Source organism: Anopheles cruzii, chromosome 2, assembly GCF_943734635.1.
Source record: "Anopheles cruzii chromosome 2, idAnoCruzAS_RS32_06, whole genome shotgun sequence".
NCBI lineage: Eukaryota > Metazoa > Arthropoda > Insecta > Diptera > Culicidae > Anopheles > Anopheles cruzii.
The window spans coordinates 33,920,915-33,941,540 of record NC_069144.1 but is presented as its reverse complement, the minus strand read 5'-3'; the positions used below and the strand labels follow the sequence as shown (position 1 = coordinate 33,941,540).

Below are 20,626 nucleotides of genomic sequence, written 5' to 3'. Positions count from 1 at the left end.
AATGAGAACGTTCTAGCAAAGTAGTTTTAGAAAATAGTAAGCAAGAAAATGTTGTATTTTATTGTGATAGCAAATACAGTTTGGCTAAATAAAAAAGAGTATATTTAGTCGTAGTAATACTCTAGTATTAGGCGTTAAGAGCATTCTGACCATCTTTATGATGATTATTTTGCTTGCTCGACATTCGTCTGGGTCTGCTGATCTGGCTTCTCCTTCGCTGGCTGTCCTGTCTGTTGGATCGGCACACTGCGTTCGGGATTTGGAGTCGGAAGGGCCTTTTTCGGTGCAGTAACTGTTAGCACACCGTCGGAGGAGAGTGTTGAAACAACATCGTTTGGATCGTGACCGCCTATGCACAGGATCAAGAGAATTTGATAGCATTAATTGCTGGTTTTGTTGTGAAACACGAGATACACGTACTTGGAAGCATATAGCGGCGGGTAAAGTGACGCGAAACAAAACCGTGTTCGTCCTGCTTCTCCTCGTGTTTACCTTCGACCACAATACAGCGTTCCATCGTTTTGACCGTTATCTCTTCCGGCATAAACTGTTGCACATCTAGGATTATCTGGAAACGTTCCTTGTCAAGATTAAGTGTAGACCCAGAGTCTTGGCGAGCCAATCCGGTATTGCGCCATGGTCTGTAGTAACCACCGCGTAAAATTGATGGCGAGAGAGGTGCTGAACGTGACGGGAAAGACGATAACAGATCGTCGGCACTGTGACAAGGAGTTGAAAGAAATGTTTGATTATTATTAAGCACTTTAGTTATAATCGCAGTCTAGCGTCAAACTAACCGCAACCCTGTGCCGAAGTGTTGATCTAGTAGCCTCGACGAACGCAGTGGACTGTCGAAGTCTTCCCACCAGTCTCGGAATAACATGGGCACCACAGACATCTATTGACACGATATTTCGTTTGTTAGAAACTGATCTTTAGAAATACTAGACTAGACAAACTAATGAATTTCAAAGTCAATGTAGTCAAAACGATGAAACATTTATCACGTAACGGGCATCAGCCAGTAAATAAGCTGGTAAACACTAAATAATTCTTATTTGACTACAACCGCCGAGCGGTCTTACTGTATCGCAGACAATGTTAATCTCTGTTACTTTCTGCAACATTTTAAACAATTCAAACACAACTCATTTCTTATGGTCATCAATATTTCACTGACAGCAAAGTAATCCCTGGTTGAAATTACTTAATTACTGTAATTACAAATTACTCACTTCAATCTGCCGATCCGTATTCCGCACAGTGAATCTTTAGGTGATCAAAGTTTATGTGAAACGCTCAGTGCAAGATCATTCTTTTATACCCAAGCGCTCGTAGACTCTTCCTCTCCAAATGTGGTGCGAAAATTTAAACACATTCGAAAAAATACAAACAAACGAGAAAAAGTGGCAGAAAGGTCTCTCCGCGCACGCGATTAAGATCTCAAAGTTATGCGCGAGTAAGAATCCAGTGAGAAAATGTATTTGCTGTGTGCAATTTCGGCTGCGGTGAAACTACTGTTCCTATCCAAGGAATTGTTGGAGAATATAAAAACAATATAGAGAAACTGAGAGCTGCATAGAAACAGCCAGAGAGCAATAAATGAAGAGAAGAGTCACGTCGGTATTCTTGTCGGTAGCTAACAAAATGTTTACTGTTTTAGCATTCTCGAACAATTTTCTTCGCGTGTTGGAATGGATCGTAGAGCGTATAGTGTTTCGATCACCTGGTCGGAGTGAAGTGGCGTCCAAAAATAGCTTTTAACACTAATAACTGTTTCTTTTGGAGACGGTCTTTCACGGCTTACTAAATCCGCCATGTTTCCCAGCATATTGCACTGTTTTTTTTCTTATGCCAGCAAAGGAGAAGAAAAATAGTCTATCTGAAGGGCCAGACGAACCATAAGTTCGAGCGTAAAAATGTCAAATCGATCGCGCTTTTGTCAAATCACGTTGAAGATTAATGTTAAACCGTTTATTTTCGCTTCGTGTGGCCCCCAATATAACACAAAACAAAATATAAAAGAAAATGGCAAACAATACAAACCGTAAATACGAGAAACTTTGTACCAAATCTCATCTTTGTACCAAATCGACAGTGTCGAGATATATATTGATCGATCAAAAGATCGTCGTGCGATGCTGATATACGGTGTGTACAATAATGTTGTTAGTGCATTAGTGTTGCGGGTAGGTTTCAAAGGTGTATCTAAGAAACATTGTTGGTTAGTAAAAAATACAGGGTATTAGTTCAGTGAATTGCTGATGCATGAAATTAACAAATCTTCACTCGATAACTGACACATTAACTAAATATAAAAATTTATAGTGTTGTTCATACAAGTGAAAAGTTTCTAAAATTCTTTTTAGACCGTGTTGGCTTTCCGGAGTCTTCCTCCAATGTACCGCTCTGTCGTCCTTGGCAAATGGAAGAAGATGGAATTGCTGCATCTTGTGTGTGTCATCATCTCGTGATCATCATCATCATCTCGTGTCACACGTGATTCAAACAAAATTTCAGTTTCTATTTTTGGTTAGTGTTCTTCTCCCCCGCTTTGCAAATCGCACGAGGATCATGAAGATGTTACAAAAACCGACGTCATCAGTCAATCTCCCTATTCTAATATAAGTAACGATTCACTGCATATCTTATACAGGGTGTTTCATTAATGATACATGATTTCATTTGGTTATAAAAAAACGACTAAATATTTTTAAATGGTTGAACATTTATTTAAAAGGTTCATTCATTACATTTATGTATAAAATATAATTTTGGTTGCAGAAAATTGAGAAATATGAAAACTTTATTTCCAAAGTGATAGGTCGCCAAATCATTCATCAAAATCACATTTCATTGAAGCTCATTTCCACTGGTGCCGATTTGCGATTTGCCGGTGCTGAATGTTTGGCGGCGATGTTGGCTGATTGGTTCTTCGGCGAAATTGAGGCTGAGAACGTGGACGGCATTTGGTTTTAACAGGACGGCGCTACGTGCCATACAGCGACAGCCACAATCGATATTTATGTTATGCGAACAAACCAGCAACTATTGACAACCTTAAGACCCCAATTCAACTGCCTATTGCCGAAATATTACCAGACGCAATAGAGAATGTACTAAAAAATAGGTCGACCGCACGAGCTACTGTCAAGCCAATCGTGGTTAACATTTTTTACCAAAAATGTTTTACACAAAAAAATGCCATGATCAACCTTTCAAACTTGAACTTTTAAAGCATCGAAAAATATTAAGCCGTTTTTTAAAACCAAATGAAATCATGCATCGTTAATGAAACACCCCGTACGTTGCAGTTAATCCAAGCTCGTTTAACAAGCTCCATTTTCAGATAAAGGGAGTTTCAATGATAAAGAAGGTTGGTTAATTGTGGGATCTTTTCCGCGTTTTTAGTATATGTTGAAGCACACTAACTGTTTAATTTACACGTTTTAACTTCTTTCGGTGAAAAAAGCATTACACTTGATATGGTTAGCTTTTTCCATTCCCAATATTTTTAATGGAAGTTTTATTAATTACATTTGTTTTTATTTTTTCTATAACACCAAATTTGTTCAGTTTCGTATAGTTCAGTACCAGTGTTGCAGTAGCATGAAAAGTTAAATATGAATATATTCTGTTGGTTTTACTTATACGTTTATCGAAGACCGTATTGATTTGTTAGGTATATTTGTGTAGTACATAGTTTCTTTTTCTCTACGTTTAGTATATCCATCTATTTTGTCAATAAGTTTACTCCTCCTACAAATCTTTTTCGTGCTGCGTTTTATTTGTTGCAGTCTTCGGTGTGACATAGACTGTATATATAATTTAGATTGCGTTGCCGCTTTTTAGTTTTTAAATGATGTACATCATTTTATTGTACAATTTAATATGCAACTATTTCTTTAATAATTGCAACAATCCTAGTGTCCTTTATTTTTCCAATTTCAATTTAAAACTTATGCAAAGTCTTCTGATATTTTAAGGTTCAATGCGGTTTCTTTCTTAGACTTCTTCATTAGCCCACAAAATCAGATGCAGATAGTGCATGCTCTGGTCAAATAAATGATATTTACCCTGTTGTTGACGCATAGTTTCTGATGGTACCTGGTCATAAAGTTCATAGAAATGTTATAGGTTATCTTTCTTGTAATGTAGAGCCTTCGGTTGCGTTAGGCATTAAAAAAATTTAGCTATCCTTCAAAACGCGTTCTTATAAAATAAACATGTGACGGTGCATTTTTGAAAATCGATATGTCCAGCATATCAGAAAATCACATGTACAGAGTAGTGCACCTATGTATGGTATGTTGCTTTATAGCCAAAAACACCAGGAAGTATATGTCTATTTGAAAAGCAGTTCTGTAGTTTGAAAATTAGCCGTAGTCGGATGCGCAAAGCATTCCGTGTATCAGATTGCCATGAACCTGGCGTAGAAGATTGTTGTTTATTCGTATTTGCTACTTTATACACGATTAGTGAATATTCCAGTTCCTCTTGCTAGTAAAACAGCTCTCATATTTGAAGTAGTAATGGAAGTTGTAGTAGTGATAGTTTAAGCAACTAGCCCGATTTTAGTGTTTCGATTTTAATTATAAACCTTATAAAGCAAATGGCAGCGGTTTCTGTACCGTATGTTTTGTCACATTCCTATAGTAAAGAATAGACAAGATGTAAAGATAAACGATACGGTGAAAGAAGAGGCACATTTCAAAAGCACGGCTCCATTTGGTCATCGTATGACATGGTGCGTGCGTGCAAGAACACAGACATAGCTTCCTAAAGTGTGCGTGCAGAATACTCCATTATTACCAATCCTTATTACTGTCAACAGCAACATACGGCTCGGCTGGATAACGATAAGCGATAGTACCGCGCAATACTCCCCATCGTAAAAGGCTATTTGTATCCGATCGCTGTGACTTTTTGCTACACGATGTCGTTCATCGCATGATAACATAGAACGTCTGTGTTGAAATAACTGTTTCTTTACTAGATCTGGCTAGTATCAATCTACTTATCGCAGCTGAAAATACAATAGAGTAAAAAAGATCTTAGTCAACATTTAACATTCTGTAAATAACGCTTAGTTAACCATTTTTGGTAGTCCTAATACGCAAAGTTAAATTCGTGAAATAATGTTTTTGTTTGACACATTACAAGCATTACATGTCGGTGGTAGAAAAACGCCGGTTCGAGAAACAATAAACTTTGTTTAAGTTGAGAATACATACAATGAGAAGTGACTGTGAAAATAATAAGCCGCAAGGAACCGATAAGAATTCCAAGTGGATAGAACAAATGAAGGCGCCTAAGTGCATCAGACTATTTTCGAAGGTATGTTTTCGTTACATGTATGTTTAAACATTCGCTAACAAAGTAAACATATACCAAGAAATATTGTAGTTGTGTTTAATATTTTTGTAGGAGTACCGGTACATCAATAAATCGCGTATCTGATGTTTTCCTAAGAAAAGGATCAATTCATTTGTTCATACCAGCTTCATTCGGGTTTGTAGCTAACACCTCTTAAGGCAGGTTTGTGGAAAAGCCACATCTGCGATTGTAATCATCAATATGAATATTCATCATTTTTCAACTCTATTGGTGGTACAGTTTTCCCATATAATTTGTACCTAAGCTCTCTTCGAATTTTTCAGTCTGCGAATTTTATTAAACTCTACAATGCAGAGCAACAGGATACCGATTAGTTGCCCTTTTCGCTTTTCTTTTGTTAGGAAATAGATGAGTTTTATATGCAATATCATCATATCGGAATCTCCCCATCGTTTTCATCTTATTTTCAGTGCAACACACAGTGCTGTATTTTATTAATGGTTTTTTTTGGTTCATGAATTTCAATAACGCATGTGTTCAATAACTGGCGAACATTCTGAGCGACTGTAAGTTTGCTGCAATTGCCAGCCATCGGGAAATTACTAGCACGGCTAGTTAGTCTTATTTTTGCAATAATTTATACTGTTTTCAATGTAATATATAATGATTTTAATAGGTGGTGGTAAGAGATAATGCGATGGTGAATTTTGTACAGTATAATTCTGTATCGTTCATTGTTATAACCAAACTGGTAGCCAAATTACGTAACGCAATGCCTTTTTATCCGAAATGTTGTGCACTGGTCTAATACAGCTTTGATTTGATTTGAAGCGAAAGCGTACTTGTTTGGGCAATTTATATGATACGACCAGCGATTCAGATTCTGCTGCTAGAGTGGTGGTGAGAATGGTATGTTTCATGCCAAAGATTTTCTGATCCAGCCGTGCTCCAAGAGCGCTGGATTCACTCCTAGCTCATTTTTCGAAACGTGCATATATTTCCGTTTGGTTATAGCGCTTGTCACGCTCGGGATAGTTCCCGAATTCACAGAGTATGAAACTAGAGTTTGGCACACGAAAGATTTTTGCGCACTCTGCCATAATTTGCTTTAGAATTTCTCCTCCAGGGAGATCGTACTGCGGAGCTCCTCTACGAGTGACAGCTGTTTCCGCTGTATGTCGCTAAGCGTGTTGATGCCCTGCTCTTCGAACAGTTTCCACTGTGAATAGTTGAACTCCATGTAACGTACAATTTCTGGCATTTCTATGAAACCTAAGATATAAGACAAGGAAATTAGAACATTTACACGAATGTTTATCTAAAATACAAAATGTTCCACCAATACTCACTATTCCACGCATCCATCATATCATGAATGATGTACTCGATGAAACCGATTTGGCTCTTCGAGATGCTGCAGGTCGTGCGATCAAACATCGGCATTACGATCGGCAAGTTTTTGTGCTTCTCTTCGTCAGTCTGCATAAAGTATTCCTCGGCGATTCGGCGCGCCCACTCCACACAGAATTTAAGCGGGCGGGTGGGATTGCTGACGTCCGCACATTTAATGAGCATACGACGAACAAGTATCTGGTTGTCATCGTTGTCCGGCGGTAAAGGATCTTTCGATTCTACGTCCGTACCGAACACGTTTACGAACTTTGCCAAATGCTCGAAGTGTCGCGTCATTTCCGTTGCCAAGATCATATCGACGATGATTGAACGGGCAAGTTTGTACATATCTCGATCAAGGTTCTTAAAAATGTTGATCTTATCGTCAGCTGCCGTATGAATTCGAACGATCAAAAACGAAATGTAATTTCTGGATTAGACGGAGCGTTTGTGTGCACGAGTCCATTTTATTTGCTTACCGAGTGTAAGTCGGAACGTCGTGGCTGCATGGTGCGACTCTAACACGCATATATCATTATAAAGTAACGCCAACATGCTATCCGAGTTGCACAGAAAAGCGGACGAGCGGCCCGGGTGGTCAATGTCATGGGTTGCGGCCGCAATTAAGGCCGTCGCCTCGTCCATGCGGTCCATAATCTTCATCTCGCGGTTGCTCAATTGCTGCAGATATACCGCCGTTGCCTGAAAAAATACGTACACAATCACCATTGTTTTACGCAACTATTTGTCATTAACAAGTGCTACATTTGCATGGAAAAATGGATATCATTGTTGATCTCGATTGGATATGAAACGATTGTCATATTTCTATCAATATTTACGACGATTTCTCTACCAAAAACAACTCCTAAAATGGAGTTGAAGTCCTCCAACTTCGATTCCCGATACCGGCGTGACAGGGGGGTTGGCGCGGGGCTAACAACTCCGCCCGTAAAAAAAAACGATCCGTTACAGAGACCATCAGAGATTAACATTGTCTCTGGTGCAGGCCAAGACCGCACAGCGATTGTAGCGCCGAATAAGAAGAAGAAGAATGTGGTTGATGCAAAAAAACGTTCCACATTGCTTAGACCAAGGAAAGCACCTGTGGTGTTAACAATAGTGGTTTAGCTAACGGAATGTTAGAATCATATAGGTACCATTCCAAAATGCAGCTGAGAGTACAGAATAATTAAAATAACTTTCCATTAACGCGTCCAACTTCTCTTCTTTCGTTCACTAACCTGCATTACGTCCGCGGCATGGGTGCTATTGTGATATGTGTTCTGGCTGTGGTAGCTCTTCTCTATCTCAATGAGCCATAGTTTGAAGGTCATTTCGTCACAATTGAACGTATTATATACATCGAACCGCCGTAATAGTTCTAATCCTGTTGGCAAGAAAGGTATAAGTGACAGAACAGAGTACATTTGAAGTAGGACCCTTTAGAGGGACGTTTGTGACACCGGTATTTTACCTAAACACACTAATGGACGTTTATCGGTAAATTCCTCTAATTTAAATATTTCAAAGTCCCAATCTAATGCCGTGTGTAGCAGGTCGGATAGTAGTGAAGATTCTTTGGTTTTGTGAAAAACGATGCTTCCTGTAGATGGTCGACCTCCTCCACGGATGATGGAATCGTTCGAGCTACGCCGGGACGACAGAATGTTTGTAGGACCATGCTATTCATTTGAAAGCGAACAAGCGAAATGTTATTTTTGGCTCACACAAAATAGCTTTACATTGCTACTCACTGTTAACAGGGCCCCTATCAGATCAGTTGCGACCGGATCCTCCGGACGAATCTCTTTCATTTGTGGACTGTAGAGTCCCTCTCGTTTCAGAAACTCCATCACGCGGTCGAGCAGTTTGGCTTCATCGAGAGAACAGTTTTCCTGAACCTGTGCCAGCAGGCTCAATACTTTGGTGATTGGCGCTTCGAGCGGCAACGAGGACAACTTCACCAGACTAGTCCTTCGCAGTCCATCCGAGGCGATCGATCGCACGTCGAAGCTGGGTCGCCGGATAGAATGCAGGGAGCCACGGGCCACTTCTTTGCCCTGCGGCAAAGTATGCAAGGGTTCACTGGTGGTACTTAGCGGGGCCAAAGCATTACATGCCGACTCTAGGATTAGGACTAAATGTGTGGGATTCCTGTAGGTAAAAATAGTAGCATCATTACTCACGAAAGCACGCTTCGTACATATGCAACCCTTTCCATTACCTTCCAATGCACGAGACAGGTACGGCACGGACGTGAATTTGTGTTGATTCTTGAGACTTTCTCCGAGTTGTGAGGTAACCGTCATAGTCCTTATATCTACTGGTGTGAGATAGAATATTGCTTATATCGGCCGTTACCAAATCGCTAAGTGATCTACCAACAATTTCATCCTGTGAAATAGGAAAAATAAGAGATCGGGAGAAAATAAATGCGAGTTGATATCTGATGTCATTTATTTCCGTATGCTGCCCATTTGGTTTGCTTTCTGATTTACCAATTTCATATTCAGTACACGTTCGCTGGCACGGTTTGCATACTGTGCTCGGAGCGTATCGTCCGTAATGATAATCGCTTCTCTAGATCGATGAAGGGCCGTGTATAGTGCCTAAGAAAGCAGTACAGCAAGGAAAGAAAATTGTTTGATCACTGAAACAAGTAATGCCGAGAAGCATGATGTCGTGAGAGATAAAATAAGTCGACCGCGACCCGAGAATGAATTTGGGACATTAGGAAGATTTGTTTAGACGAAAAATGCGCTCTTGTTTTTTTTCTTTTCTTCTAGTTAAGCGTTGAATCGGTTGGTGCTCAGTCGCGTCCATCGATAGGCCTCTCTGCGCGTGGTGAGTGCATTCCGGACAACCTCCCTAGCCGAGGATACACACGCCATACGACGTTGGCAAATCGAGTGGGATAGGGACACCGACGGCCACTAGACACATAGGTTTATTTCAGACTTAGACTACTGGTTCAACAGGAACCAGGGAGTACTTCCACAGTTAGGATTACGAAGGACATGGGATAAGATTCTCATTTATACTGACGATGCAGAAAACCTACCTGTTGCGTCGATATCACATTTTGTGGTCGAACGAGCGAGTGTTGGATTTGCCGTAGCTCTGATGAACAAATCGATACATGTGGCGACTCGATAATGCACTGTAACGATAAATGAATGCGATTGAAGGGGTCAAAATGTAGCCATTATTGAGCGGTAAATTCATTCTTCGACGGTGTGATATTGTGGGGCGTAATTACATTTAATCGCCCCCGGTGCAATCGGTAACGTTCGTCGCTGTCACGCAGCTGGCCTGGGTTAGATTCCCGGGACCGGTTGTCACGCAGCCGGCCGATTACCGATTGGTTTCGATTCCCGATACCGGCGTGACAGGGGCGTTGGCGCGGTACCAACAACCCCCCGCCCATAAAAACAAACCGTTACAGAAAGCATCAGGGATTAACATGGTCTCTGGTGCAGGCTAAGACCGCTCAGCGTTTGTTGTCCAATAAGAAGAAGAAAGATTACGTTTAATCACCTTTAATCATCATTTAATCACCCTTTAATCATCATTTAATCGTACGCATCGTTTAATCGCATCGTATCAAAATTAAAATAAACTGTCCATCAGGTACATAGTCCATAGTCCAGGATACAAACCTACTTGATGAAGATTCACCGTCGCATGAACAAGCGATTCTGTCGGCCTTGGATGGATAAAATTAAATGTCAAACACCAACAACGTACCCGTCGTGTACCGTCAGCAATACAGTATTCTCTGATCAGAACCCCAATCCCACAGCTTCATTCTTTTTAGTTCGGGAAGTTCCTCAACAGTCACTCCTTCATTGGTGATATTGAAACACTCGTATGGTGGAACAGCTTTCCAAGAAACATTAATTATTTGGATTAATTTATTGTATTTGATTAATTGTTTGGAGGTGGAATATTTAAGAGGTCCTACTGAGAAGCCATATGGTCCATATGTTCGTGGGCCGTTGAGACAACACCCGTAATATGGGTTGCCGCGCAAAATATAATCGATTTCGTATTGACGACATTCACTTTGAGACTGGTCATTACAAAACTGGATGCATTAAACTTCCCAACCAAGCTCCCGGATGTTGTGGCGAGTCACTAAAGACGTGTGTGACATTTCGTTGTCCTGATGGAACATAGAACTTCTTCTGTTGGCAGATTTTTGCCATTTCTGGTCAAGCGCTAGTTTCGAACGGTGAGTAATTGACAGTAGAGATCTGAATTTAGTGTTTGGCTAGACGGAAGCAACTCATAATAAACGAAGTCACACCATATTTCATTTCATTTTTTCATTTCATGTAGTTCATATACCCACTAGAACATTCCTGGCCATAAGTCCTGGTTTGACCACCGGTTAAGCTGCTTCACCAGACTTAAACCATGATCGTTTTCATACAGTATTGTCGTATGTATCCCATTCTTCATTCCCAGTACCCATCCGTTTAAAAAGTGGTTCAATTTCATTTCGTTTGGGCAAATTTGCGCAGATAGAAAATCGAGCCATCATGTTTTTTGGTGTAAATAAGGTCGCGCCCAAACATCGAGCTTCTTTGTGAATGGCAAATGGCTTAAAACTGTCTGATTGTTAATCTTTAGCTCTTAGTCGATGCTTTGCGAAGAGGAGCATCGTCTCAAAATTTTGCACCGTCAGCGCGAAAATCCGAATTACTTGCACGCCAAGTTAGTGAAATTGTTGAATGTGGCCAAATCAAAGGTTACCAATGTATTAAAAGTATTCGGAGAACGTTTGACAACAGTCAGAAACACTGGATTAAGTGGAAGTCGGAACCAGGAGACCGCAAAACCCATGAAACGAGTGATCGGTTGTTTCAAGCGGAACCCTAACCACTCCGTCCGAGATGTCGCAAGTAAGCTGGAAATATCGTCCACAACCGTGCGATGAACTAAAATACGAGCTAGTCTAGCATTCTAGAAGAAAGTAGTGACTCCAAATCGTGACGACAAGCAAAACATGTCAGCCAGAAAACGATCGCGGAGTCTATGCATAGAGATGTTAACGAAATTTTCTGCGTAGAGCAGGATGATGAAACCTAAATCTAGGCAAACCTTAAACAGCTTCTTGGACAGGAGTTGCACTATAGTGCAACTGAAAGTGTTAAAAAGTGGCATTTTCATAGCGATCGGGACCATCAACCAGGAAATTTATGTCCGATAGTGCCTAAATAAAAATCTTTTGCCTTTCCTAAAAAAGTACAAAGGTTCTTTTTTATTTTAGCTGGAATTAGCATCTTGTAATTATGGAAAAAAGCCCATGGAGTGGTATGCCGCAAACAACGTCCAGGGTGTGTCCAAAGACATAAACCCCGCCAACACGTCAGAACTCCGCTCAATCGAAAAATATTGGGCCATTGTCAAGACTAGAAAACTCATGTCAAGACTTGAAAAAGACTCGTAAAACAGTTGTCCGTGAGATGGAATTTAAAAAAACTGGTGTCCTGCACCAAAGAAAGTGACCAAGAAAACGGTGCAAAATTTGATGAAAGGAGTAAAACGAAAGGTCCGGCAATTCGCATTCCTTAAGACGGAGGATTAAATGATATTTTTACAGAATATGTAACTGTATAAAATGAGCTTTCAAAAGAAATATGACTTGATTTTTTAGTAATTTTTTTGACCGATTTACACATTTTTTTGTTTGACCAATTTTGGACCGAGACACCCTTTAGCTGAAACGGATCAACGAAACCAAAATTACACGTATCTAACTGTTAGAGTATCGGCATCATAAGCACTATGCACAATTTCAGCTGCCCAGCTTAAAATTTCGCCTTTATCAAAGAAAAACTGTGAAATGTATCGAGTTTTCTTCTTATTGACTTCCATTGTTAACACCCTGTAACTTATAAACGAACGGAATAAACAAAACACAGTGAAAGCATTTTTTTAAGTGCAAAGTATCAGCTTTAAAACGAGCCTTAATTTCAAACTGTACGATCGATACTTCACGAGATATCGATAACTAAAGGCATCTACCATGAAAATAATGGATTTCTTTTTAGACTACCCAATATTAAAATTAATATTGTTTTCGTTTGTCATGTCACTCGTTTCATGTTTAACCACATTGACTTCAAATGCATGCCTTTAACTTCCTCGAACTTACCCTGTTATATCCAGCATCCAGAAGAGAAATCACAGCCGTGTCATCCTTTTCAAATACGCTGCAAAAAAGGTATATATAATGTGCGCGATAAGAAGTGAAGGTAAACTTTGTAAGCAATCAATCAACGTGATAAATTTAGTAAACATAACGAGACAGAGAACATGTGTTTTACACACAACAGTTTCTAACACTTATTGCTTTGATAGTTGTTTATAAAAGATGAGTGAAGAAGCGGAGTGAAGAACAATGGAGAGTGAAATGTTTTCAAAAAAAAGTTAAGACTCGTACGAACAACGCGAAGCATTTCGTGAATATTGCTACACCAAATTGCTTGAGGGAGTAAGGATGATGGTAAAAATTGAAAATCGATTCATAAATATGCTTACCTCTTCTTCACCACCGCAACCATCGTCGTGTGTTGGCAGCCCTTCGAATTTCGAATAGACCTACGAAAAAGTGTATACATAAATAAATATATAAGCCTCCGTTCATAGAGCAGTCGGTAACGCTCGTCACTGTCACGTAGCTGGCCTGGGTTCAATTCCCGGGACACGGCCACCTATAAAGTCGACCATGCTTTCAATTCCCGATACCGGTGTGACAGCGGGGTTGGCGCGGGGCCAACAATCCTGCCCGTAAAAACGACCCTATACAGAGAGCAACCGAGATTAACATTGTCTCTGGTGCAGGATAAGACCGTTCAGCGGCTGTTGCCGAATAAGAAGAAGAAGATATGTATAAAAGTCGTGTTAGCGTAAACACTTATAACTCAAGAACGGCTGAATCGATTTGGATGAAAATTGATGGGTAGGTAGCTTAGAACCGGGGACCACAGTTAGGATACTTCTTATGGTCGGACCGCGTCAAAATGAAGTCACAGTTTTCGCGCTACAGCTCTCGCGAACAGTTCGACTATTTGACAGCACACGTTTCATTTTATCATTCGCGTTGTAAACAAATTATCGTATTATGAAGGGTTAAATTCGTGCCAATTCCAGAAACCCCGACCTTGAGATGAATGAGGAGATACGTAATCAAGCTTTACTCTTGATCAAAGATATGTGTTGCCTCCTGTGCGTTAGTTCATTAGTCAAGTTAGGATTGTCAGCACCAAATCGGGAAATGAATGACGCTTTTAATCGAGAATTGGAACGGGAACTTGAATATGATCACCAGGAATTTGATTTAGCCGTTCAAACTAATGTACTCCTGTTAAATCCTCAATGTTAGAAAAATTTTCTACAGCTCATTCAGCATTGAAATTGCTTTTAAATTTTAAATCAGCATTGACAATCATCATCTGGAACCTACACAGTGGCGCATTAACGAGCATTAGAAGCACTTAACGGAACATTGAAAGATCTACGCAATAGCTCGAGAGGTGCAACGATTTTACTCTATTCCAAGATCAACGGCTTCCGATGAAATGAACGCTTGCCTCAAACCATCAAATCTTTGGTGCTATGTGAAGAAACTGCAGCTGACAACAAGCATTAGAGCTGCATTGCTTAATGCAGTGGTCTCAAACACGCGGCACGCGGCCACGTCCGCGTAGTATATAATTACGTTATACCAGTCAGAATAGTCAGCAATAAATCACAAGAAAATGTTCTTGCCGGTTCAGCTGCCGGCACAGAAGTGACCGATACGATTTATTTCAAAACCAAAACTAATCTAAGTGCGTACAATTTAATGAAAAACGTTTTCTTTATGCGGTGCGGCCCGCTGACTAGCTGTTGCTTTCCACTGCAGCCCACATTCTAATATGAGTTTGAGACCACTGGCTTAATGAGACATCTGCTGAAGATTTCTCTGAGCAATTGCTGAATATCGGTAATGGTCGAGTACCTGTCGACAAATCAAGCGGAGTCGACAAATTCATCTCTGCAGAAAATTTGTAACCTTGTCTCATCGAAAGACGAACATATCTACAAAGTATTCCCAAACATCATTGCCAACTACACAAGTAATGAATGGTTGAGTGAGGGAGCAATTTTAGCGGATAAGAATAAAGATATAGATGACCTAAACTACACAATGCAAAATGAGATAATTGGAACTATGCATTCACTCAAATCTATTAACTTTGTAACAAATGAAGCAGTAACAAGCCACCAACTATCCAGTTGAATTTTTAAACTCGTTGGATGTGTCTGGCTTAGCACCGCACAATTTACGCCTAAAGGTTGGCTCCGTAGTAATCTTCCTTCGAAACATAAACCAACGCGGTACGCATTTGGTGTTAAAAAAATGGATGAATAATATGATTTACGCGACGATACTCAGTGAAATATTCGAAGGTGAGGAAGTTCTCATTCCGAGGTTCCGTTTGAGTTAAAAAGACTTCAATTACCGATCCGTCTTGCATTCCCTATGGGCATTAAAAATACACAAGGCCAATCCTTGAAAGTTTGTGGTCTGAATTTGAAAAATCAATGTTTTTCCCATGGTCAATTATATGTGGCATGTTCACGGGTCGGAAGACCATCTGCGTTGTTTGTTCTTGCGCCTTATAATAAAAATAATAATATAGTGTATCACAAGGTGCTTAGCAGAAGAAAAAAGAAAGCCTAAAAAAGTGTGAAAAACCTATTAAAGAATCATTTAAGTACTAGATTTTTTTAAAATTTATCCTACCCCTAATAAAAAATTAACTAGATAAAATCCAAAATCTGTTTACTTATTGCCTCTGAGGCGGAACAAAGTTTGCCGGGTCTGCTTTATGCATGTATATACAAAAACAAAAAATTGAAAATTAAATAAGAAGCATTAGTTTTTCGTACAAATAAACACATTTGCTAAAAATTGCACATTGCATTTTCTGTTTTCAGGAAGATTTACCTGCCGAGTGCTTCTGCCTCTATCATTCGGGGGTAGCGTGCATCGACGATTATGATGTGATGATCGCCAGCCACCGGATTATGGAATGCGTCGATGGCTGCTTCAGCGGACTTGACGAACGTGGGCTCGAAGCTAAGACGATGACTCGCGTTTACCAAGGCGTCAAACACAGGATCATTTTTGCAAAAGGCGATTAGGATCTGAAGTTGAGAGGCGAAACCATTATAATTTACGTGCGACTTTTTTCGGAGCTTTCTGTGGCTTCTTTGGAAGATAAGACTTGTTTGATGTTGCTTCAAATGAGTGGAAGGAAACTCACCTTAATCAAAGGGTTTGGTGGAAGAAGATTGGGAAATTTTACATCCGACACCAGGCGCTGGAAGTAGTAGAGAAAAGATAAAAAGATGTTTAGTTTTATGATATTTTTCATTAGATGACTCCAACGTGGAACGAAAGGATTTATTGCAAGTATATGCTTTTATTCTGGCAACGGCAAAAGTAAAACGATTTCAAATTATTCGAATTCAGGTTCATCCGCAGGATTCCTGTTCATGATTCTCCCCAGTTGGTTTTTGTGCCTGAATTATTGATGTACCTTTACTACCATACTAACTTTTTCAGCCACAATTGCTGTGAGAGAAATAAAATCATGGTCATCTAACGGCAGGAGAAGGAAGAAATAATAAACAATTTTAATCAAAATAGCGAAAACGAAGGGAAGAGAAGATTATGCTACAACCCATCCAAAATATTGCACAAAGAACCTTCGGCATCCCTACCAGCGCTAGTCGTGGGTACGCTTGTATTCAATTCTGTATCGGAATCGTGTCGCATTGCGCTAGTAGAATAGACAGTTGCTGTAGTTTCTACTGGTGACCGTGCATTGCTAGCTAGTTCCGGATGAAAATCGTCATCAGCATACTCGTAAAAATGCACATCGTAGTCGGTCAGTACTTGCTGACGACAACTCGCATCGATAGCATCGATCGGTAAACTACGAAAGGCTACAAATCGTCGCCACTCTCGCCCACTTAATTGACGGATTAACATTTTTGAAACAATCATTTCTCACAATCAGAAGAACGATCCTCACTAACACTTCACTTGTAAGACAAAACGTAAGAGCCACTGGTGAAGGAAATCAACATTCTATTTTCTATCACTCGTAGATTGCTGAGATTATGGTGTATTGAGATATCATATAGTTAAAGTGATTCGCTTCTTTTATTAATTAATCATTCCTTGGCATTTCGCAAACATTGGTTTCGTATTTTTGGAATAAGTACACATTTTATATAGCACAATAGTTTCGTTGCGATCATAACGAAAGCCCAAAAAAACCTGCTCGCGCCAACCAAAAAAACCTGCAAAACCTGCTCGCGCCAACAAATGTTGAATAAAAATGGTCAAGACTTGAACGAAATCCAGATCACGATTTTGTTTTGTGGATTGAATAATAGAAGTATTTAGTGGGAGTTCCAAACATGCATAAAATGATTGCATACTGGAGTTTTCATAATATCATAAAACATATCAACAATTTAAACTATTCTTTTCTGTGACCAGGGAAAAACCAGATTATTCTAAAATACAGGGTCCGGCACGACAACTTTTAAACAACTTCAACTATTTGAAACAACTAATGATACCTAAAACAAATATGTACTAATGACAGTTTATTTTGAATATAATAAATAACGAAGTATATGTGCACAAACGCATTTGTAACACACTTAACTAGAAATGACAATATTAAGAATGGAGCTTAAATGTAATGGTATAATTGCATTATATTTGAATGAAACACTACAACCAATTTTTGTTCGTAGACATTGCCACCAAAAAGTGCTTCGAAAACTGGTTTATCGTATCATGAAACGTTATGTTCACACTTACAACATCGCCAAAAATCGACAACAAAACAAGAGATTTCCTATGACGTATGCTATATGTAGCATCATTTTTTTCTAACAAATGTCTGTGAATGCAACTTCAACCATACTCACTGTTTCAGATTCAATCGCTTGCTCTTCTGAAATACCGGCGAAAAGTGTTGGTTTCCAACTGTTTTGCGATCGGCGACCGAATGTTCTCGGCCAGAAGAAGTGCGTCTTTGGTAACATCTGCTCACTTGCTTGATCTAGAATACGTCAATCGGACAAACCGAAGAACCCAAAGGTGTACCCAAGTGGATGAATTGTAAAATGAGAGTGGAATATCAGTCATCAGTCTAGAGATGTAATCGTTAAGAAAAAAAACTTTAAGCGGTGCGGAAAGAAGGACTGTACCATTTTGGCAGTAAGATGGTGTCGATTCGGGCGATTCGGGTAGTGTTGTGGGCCGTTGACTATTCGAGATATTAGTCGATTTCGTCTTCTTTTCGACTTCAGCAATGAAGCCATTTATACTGTTTTGTTGAGCTACATTTTTTTCTGTATTTACCAATTTATTCTGAGGAGATCCAATGTACTCATTTTCGATCGCTTCCTCGTACGACTGAGTAGTTTTTGAATTTTGTCGAATTCCTACTAGGCTGTAGCGGCGCGTTTTGGACATTTGCTCCGCTGGTAAGGACGTTTTCAAATGTTTTACCTCCGAAAAATCGCTTTTCAGCACCGAGGGTTTATATAACGATTCCATGCTTTTGCTCTTACTCTTTCGAAAAAAAGCCTTCATTTTGAAGCAACCGTTCGAAGCTTCTTATTGCTGTTGACTTCACTTTCGCACTTCACTAATGACACTTCCGTTAAGCAATGCGCAAGTTAATCTGTCGTCTAGGAAGACGTATAGCCAAGGTTTTTACTGAGCCCAAAAAAGCTCAAATCTTCAACAATCTTGCCGGACATGTTTTTCAAAATTAAGACCAAACCTCGTTACATCCAACTAACTAAGCAAACTGAGGTTTAAGGAGTACGTACACTTGAGGGACACGAGATGGCGTACGCTACCGAGACATGTTGGATGATGGGTTCTTCGGCGAAATTGAAGCTGAAAACAAGGACGACATTTATTTTCAACAGGACCGGGCAACGGGATCTTCGGAATCCAAACGCTAGATGGACCAGCCATACTTAATAACTGTCTTCCATCCGCCTTCAAATGGCAATATCTTGTCACTGTATTATATCGATTGATTTATTTTAGTGCACGTGCGTACATTTCAAATGATGCCAGTTTGACGAAGCGATCATTCGTCTGTCCTGGAAGCTCCCATGGGATAGATGACCAGAGAATCATTTCATTTTCAGCAATTCATTTAACGGTTTTGAGTTTTGGGCTGTTATCGGCAAGACTGAATCAAATGACGGTCTTTATGCAAATTTATCACAAAACAATGCTGGGGTTTACATGGTTTGATGGATCGTTTCTAATCAGTGGTTTAATTGATCATAATTTACCACCCCATTCTAATGGCTTCTTTGAAGGTCATTTCTTGTACGTTAAGGTCTTTTTTAGAAATAGGTAAATCTTTCACAATGCACCAATCGACTAGAGTGTACACTGTATGACTGTTTTAACTGTTTTATCACAAATTATCATGCGGCACCAGTAACTAACTCCATCTCTCTCTTTTTCACGAAAGAACTCACACTTTCTATTATTGTCTGTTAAATGCTGTTCTCAAAGTTTTTTTTCGGAAGAACACTCACGGTCAAAGACAATGCATATTAGCTATAACTAAGACACTTCCGTTATGCAACGCGCAAGTTAATCTGTCTTCTAGGAAGACGTATAGCCAAGGGATGTTAATGAGCTGATAAAAACTCAAACCTTCAACAATCTTGTCGGATTGTCGGAGTCCATACCAAGGCGCATGATGTTCTGAGACAGAACATCCTCTGACATATCCCGTTGTACAACCAAGGAGGAGGATACAGAATAATTCAGATTTAAGAAAAAGACGGAACTGAAAGTACACTCTGTATTAATTACCACTTTTTTGACACATGAAACCATTTTTGGTACTTGTAGAAAAGTATAAGCCATAAGCTTCAGTTTTTAGGGTGCTACACAGAATTGGATTTTGCTTCACTATCGAGTTTCCACGATTCAGTGTGTTGCACGTATTTTCAGGCCTTTTGTGACGATGAATGTTGATGTTTTTACATTTTCTGTCTTTCTTTAAGCAGCACGCATCAAGCAAAGCATCGGCATGGCAGGCTGCAGGATACCATGCCGTGATCAATCTGATTGTGTCGTATCGTAATAATGATCACCAGTGCAACACAATTACACCAAATTTTGTTAGGTTTGTACTACAATCGTTAATACTAAGCACTATTCGATGCTGAAACTTCTGTTCCAATCTGCTTAACGGCAAAGTACCACACGACTGAAACATTGAAACGGACTGTTCATTTCAACAAGGCGACAGTAACCGTCAACGATTGCAACTTTTATCAGGAAGCTTATTTGTTAGAGTTACTCTTGAGCCCCTAGCTGTGCTACGACACAATTAGCCAGGAAAAAAGAAAACAACAGGAAATATACTGGTAGATAAGGCACTTGTTGGTCAACTGCGCCGCTGCGCGTCAAAGCGCGGCAAACCGCCGTGAAAGACGAAGACGAGACGACGACAATTACCCATTATCGGAATGGTTACTAATCTGAAAATCGACATGTGGGGATGATTTTTGAGAGAACAAGCACAAAGATTAGATATCACCGTCCCACTACCGAGTTGTGAAAGGTGAACTGAACTGTGTAAAGTACGGTCCGGGAAGGAAAGATTTCTTTCAATAACAATACAATGGTATGACGTATATATTCAGAGGGGATGATGCTGTGTCTTTATCAAATCCAATTCTTCCAGGTGAAAAAAGTGAGTAAAGTGAGTTGTACCATACACATGCATGATGTGATGATGATGATGATACACATTCGACAAAT

General features: G+C 39.7%; 2 protein-coding genes across 3 annotated transcripts in view; both read right to left on the bottom strand.

Annotated features, from left to right (window-relative positions):
- Positions 1-21: 21 nt before the first annotated feature.
- On the bottom strand, positions 22-939 carry LOC128277532 (protein lethal(2)essential for life). The gene is made up of 3 exons (XM_053016005.1): positions 798-939; positions 421-719; positions 22-349 (listed from the first exon to the last, which is right to left on the bottom strand). Exons 1-3 carry the CDS (start codon positions 896-898, stop codon positions 165-167), a joined length of 585 nt encoding a protein of 194 aa, XP_052871965.1. The 5' UTR covers positions 899-939; the 3' UTR covers positions 22-164.
- A 2,566-nt stretch (positions 940-3,505) lies between these two features.
- The window catches only part of LOC128268024 (high affinity cAMP-specific and IBMX-insensitive 3',5'-cyclic phosphodiesterase 8), a 51,906-nt gene continuing 34,785 nt past the window's right edge, over positions 3,506-20,626 (bottom strand). Inside the window, exons 1-15 of one of the 2 annotated variants that reach the window (XM_053005016.1) lie at positions 18,025-18,039; positions 17,743-17,876; positions 16,056-16,112; positions 15,737-15,936; positions 13,282-13,341; positions 12,896-12,953; positions 9,794-9,892; positions 9,231-9,341; positions 8,957-9,126; positions 8,487-8,886; positions 8,207-8,414; positions 7,974-8,119; positions 7,209-7,431; positions 6,687-7,118; positions 3,506-6,609 (exon numbers count right to left, since the gene is read on the bottom strand). In XM_053005016.1, the coding sequence (XP_052860976.1) occupies positions 6,446-6,609; positions 6,687-7,118; positions 7,209-7,431; positions 7,974-8,119; positions 8,207-8,414; positions 8,487-8,886; positions 8,957-9,126; positions 9,231-9,341; positions 9,794-9,892; positions 12,896-12,953; positions 13,282-13,341; positions 15,737-15,936; positions 16,056-16,112; positions 17,743-17,859 (2,445 nt within the window). In that variant the 5' untranslated portion in view covers positions 17,860-17,876; positions 18,025-18,039 and the 3' untranslated portion in view covers positions 3,506-6,445. Of the gene's footprint in view, positions 6,610-6,686; positions 7,119-7,208; positions 7,432-7,973; positions 8,120-8,206; positions 8,415-8,486; positions 8,887-8,956; positions 9,127-9,230; positions 9,342-9,793; positions 9,893-12,895; positions 12,954-13,281; positions 13,342-15,736; positions 15,937-16,055; positions 16,113-17,742; positions 17,877-18,024; positions 18,040-20,626 lie in introns of those variants that run through there. The other variant, XM_053005017.1, reaches the window with a different exon arrangement.